Here is a 3,246-nt window from a genome sequence, read left to right as displayed (position 1 = left end):
TCCCGTGATGGGTTTTGTTGGCAATGGCAGTTTTATCACTATCTTTATTATTGTAACCAAATTTATTTTTGTTAGCTATTAGTTATTATAAATTAGTTTTGGTTTTGTATTTGATTAATCGCTTCTGACATACATCTTATCAAAGAGATAACGTATGAATCAATTTTAAAAATGTTTATTTTTATGCCTAGTGATCTGGTTTAAAAGTACCGCTTAATTCAGGGTTGAAGTTGTGTTAGTGAGGCAGGATAACATGTTCGTCTCTCACTGGTGCTTCTAGTGCGGTATCGCCTCGAAGCGCAAGTTTTTGGATTGGCGCGCAAACCTCTCATCGCGCGATTCCCTGAAGTTCTTTCAAGAATCTCTAGCAGGAGTTTCGTGCCTAACAATTATTGTGAAAAAAAAATCAAAAACCAATAATAAGGCCAAATTGAGGTTTGAGACATAATTACACTCAGTAGAAAAGAACTTGTTTCTGATAAACGTGCACAAATGACACTAGTTTAACGCGTTCCCATGCCAAAGCGAGTGTTTAAAACACGGTTCCTTTATTTTTATGTATGTAGACAAAATTTGTTTCTAATTCTTAGGTATGCTGCGACTTATATCTCTAATTTTCCAGCTGCTTTTGCGATATGTTATCGGTGTGGTTAGTATTGGTTTTGTATACCTATAATAATTCATCGTAGAAGGATATATAAGGACACTTATCATCGATGCCTAATTCAAGACATGTAACGTTCATCGGAATCATCGGAATCAGCTCGCCGTTTCTCGTACATGGATTACCTGGGAGGCTGTTGTTCTGGTGTTAGTGATCTTTGTCGGTTGTCGCTCCTGCTGTACTTATTCTGATGGTAATCCTATTCATGATCATTACTGTACCACTTGTTGCGAGACCACCATGTTTTCCCCATGCAGCCTTTCGCTGATGCTGGTTTGATTGTTGATAATTTCCCTTGAAATTGTTTCGGTACCTTGGTCGTTCATATATTTTCGCGTATACACGCAGTCTTGTACGTAGCAATTATTTTGAGCATCTTTGAACGACAACTCCCGGCCAGCGCTTGGGGGTGTGAGTTTACATAACTGACTGTAGTCGCAGCAGTGAGGAAAGACTGCCTACTGTGGGTGGGGAGGAATACCGAATTTTCCGGATGAGAAGAAATACTCTCTAATCGGCGCCGCGAGCGAACATGGAGCAGGGGACGGGGGAGCAGCGGACGCCAGGCCGGTATAAATACTGGCGGCAGGCGCCGTAGACAAGCAGAAGCAGTCCTGCCTCCTCCAACCATGGCTCCCGGCACCAGGAGCCAGTGGCGCCTGCTGGCCCTCGTGGCGGCCACATGCCTGCTGCAGAGCCTGTGCGTGGCCAGGGAGGTGCCCTCGGCTCTGCAGGCCAAGGAGGACCTCGAGGGACAGGCCTCCGAGTCCAAGGCGGTGGAGGTGAAGGACCTGCAGGCTGAGGGAACTCACCACCATCACCACCACGACCACCATCCTCACCACCACCACCACGACGAGCACCACGAGCACGGTGGCGGTCACAAGCACCACCACGACCACCACCACCACCACGGCCACAAGGGCCACAAGGGACACGACGGCCACCACGAGCACCACCACGGCGACCACGGCCACCACGGCAAGGAACACCACGAGGGCCACCACGACGAGCACGGCGGCCACCACAAGAGCCACCACGACGAGGCCGGCCACCATCACCACCACCACAAGAAGGGCCACGGCCACCACGGCGGACACCACCACCACCACGGCGGTCACAAGAAGGGCGAGAAGACCCACGGCTTCCACCACAAGCACCACAAGGACGAGTTCCACAAGGAGCACAAGTTCTACGACGACCACCACAAGGGAGGACACCACCACAAGCACGGACACTTCCACGGCCACCACGAGGACAAGCACGGAGGCCACAAGAAGGGCGGGCACGGCGAGCACGGACACCACCACCATCACCACGGCAAGCACGGCCACCACGACAAGGGGCACCACGACCACGACCACCACGGCCACAAGGGCCACCACGGCCACGAGGAGCACCACGGCCACCACGAGCACTACGGCAAGAAGGGCGGCCACTCGGAGGGCAAGCACCACGGCTACAAGCACGGCCACGACGGCGGGCACCACGGGCACCACGGCCACCACCACTAGGGCCCCGCAGTATGACATTTCCCTTCCTGAATACCTTGTTATTTATTTGTCGATGTTACTTTGTTGTGTATTTCAAAACCAAAAATAAATAAATATACTGACAAACCAGAATACGACTGCTATCTTTATGCTTGCTTCTCCTAAAATTTTTCTTGATATATATTTGTTTACTGGGTCTAAAATGCATCGAAAACTTTCTGAAAACCTTTTAAATTTTGAGAAACGTTTCTTTTTAACTCAACTGATAACCATTACCCTTCCATTTGAACAGAACTCGACCGTATGAAAATTCACAGCAATAAAATCTTGGGCTTATGAATTTCTCCGATAGTAATATTTTTTTTGTAAATATTATCAACTATACATTTCGTATAATATTTTTTTTTTCCTTTAAAATAAAACGTTTTCCATCAATTTAACTTGTTGTTTCTAATAAAAGTTTGTTTTTTAAATGCCATTATTTTTAATTTTAAAAAAAATATTTTACTAACCTTCATTTAAAAGCTTTATTCATTATATTGTTCGACTGTATGTTTGAAGTGTATAAATACTTGTTTCAATTACTTTTCCATCATAAGAAGAGCTATCTGCTTTATTGTCTAGACGTTCTACCAGAGTTTATAAAAATAGGAATACAAAAAATACAAGAACAATATGTTGAAACCTACTAAGAGGATTTTTTGTGATTGAAATTCAAATTTTAAAACCCTTGAAGTTTTATCTGTGTTTCGGCAAACGATGTAAAATGTAAAGAATATATCTCTTGTCACTACCACGCACTACACAAGACATCATCTGGAGTGTGATGTCAAATTGGATGCTAGAAAAGATTATCGTTTTTACTCATTTTTTCTTGTTGAAGTTATGAGATTATTAACAGTTACTGTCTTAATTTTAAGGGATGCGATGATTTTAGAAGAAGGAACTAAAATATTGTATTTAATTTAAAAAAAAAATTAGAAGTCTGCAGAGTAAGTCAAACGCTAGTGTAGCGAAGGGCTTCGTCCGGTGTTAACGAAGGAAGCGAACGTCTGCGTGAAAATGTTTGCGCTGTCACGATTGACGCAC

The 3,246-nt window shown here is 44.7% G+C and overlaps 1 protein-coding gene across 1 annotated transcript; it reads left to right on the top strand.

The window, feature by feature from the left end:
* The first annotated feature begins 1,270 nt into the window (after positions 1–1,270).
* Positions 1,271–2,839, top strand: LOC134534440 (histidine-rich glycoprotein-like). Its single transcript, XM_063372907.1, has one exon. The coding sequence runs from the start codon at positions 1,294–1,296 to the stop codon at positions 2,176–2,178; it is 885 nt and encodes a 294-aa protein (XP_063228977.1). The 5' UTR covers positions 1,271–1,293; the 3' UTR covers positions 2,179–2,839.
* The last annotated feature ends 407 nt before the right edge of the window (positions 2,840–3,246 follow it).

The sequence above is a fragment of the Bacillus rossius genome, chromosome 7 (genome assembly GCF_032445375.1).
Source record: "Bacillus rossius redtenbacheri isolate Brsri chromosome 7, Brsri_v3, whole genome shotgun sequence".
NCBI lineage: Eukaryota > Metazoa > Arthropoda > Insecta > Phasmatodea > Bacillidae > Bacillus > Bacillus rossius.
The sequence above is the reverse complement of the archived record's forward strand: the minus strand, read 5'-3'. Positions and strand labels throughout refer to the sequence as shown.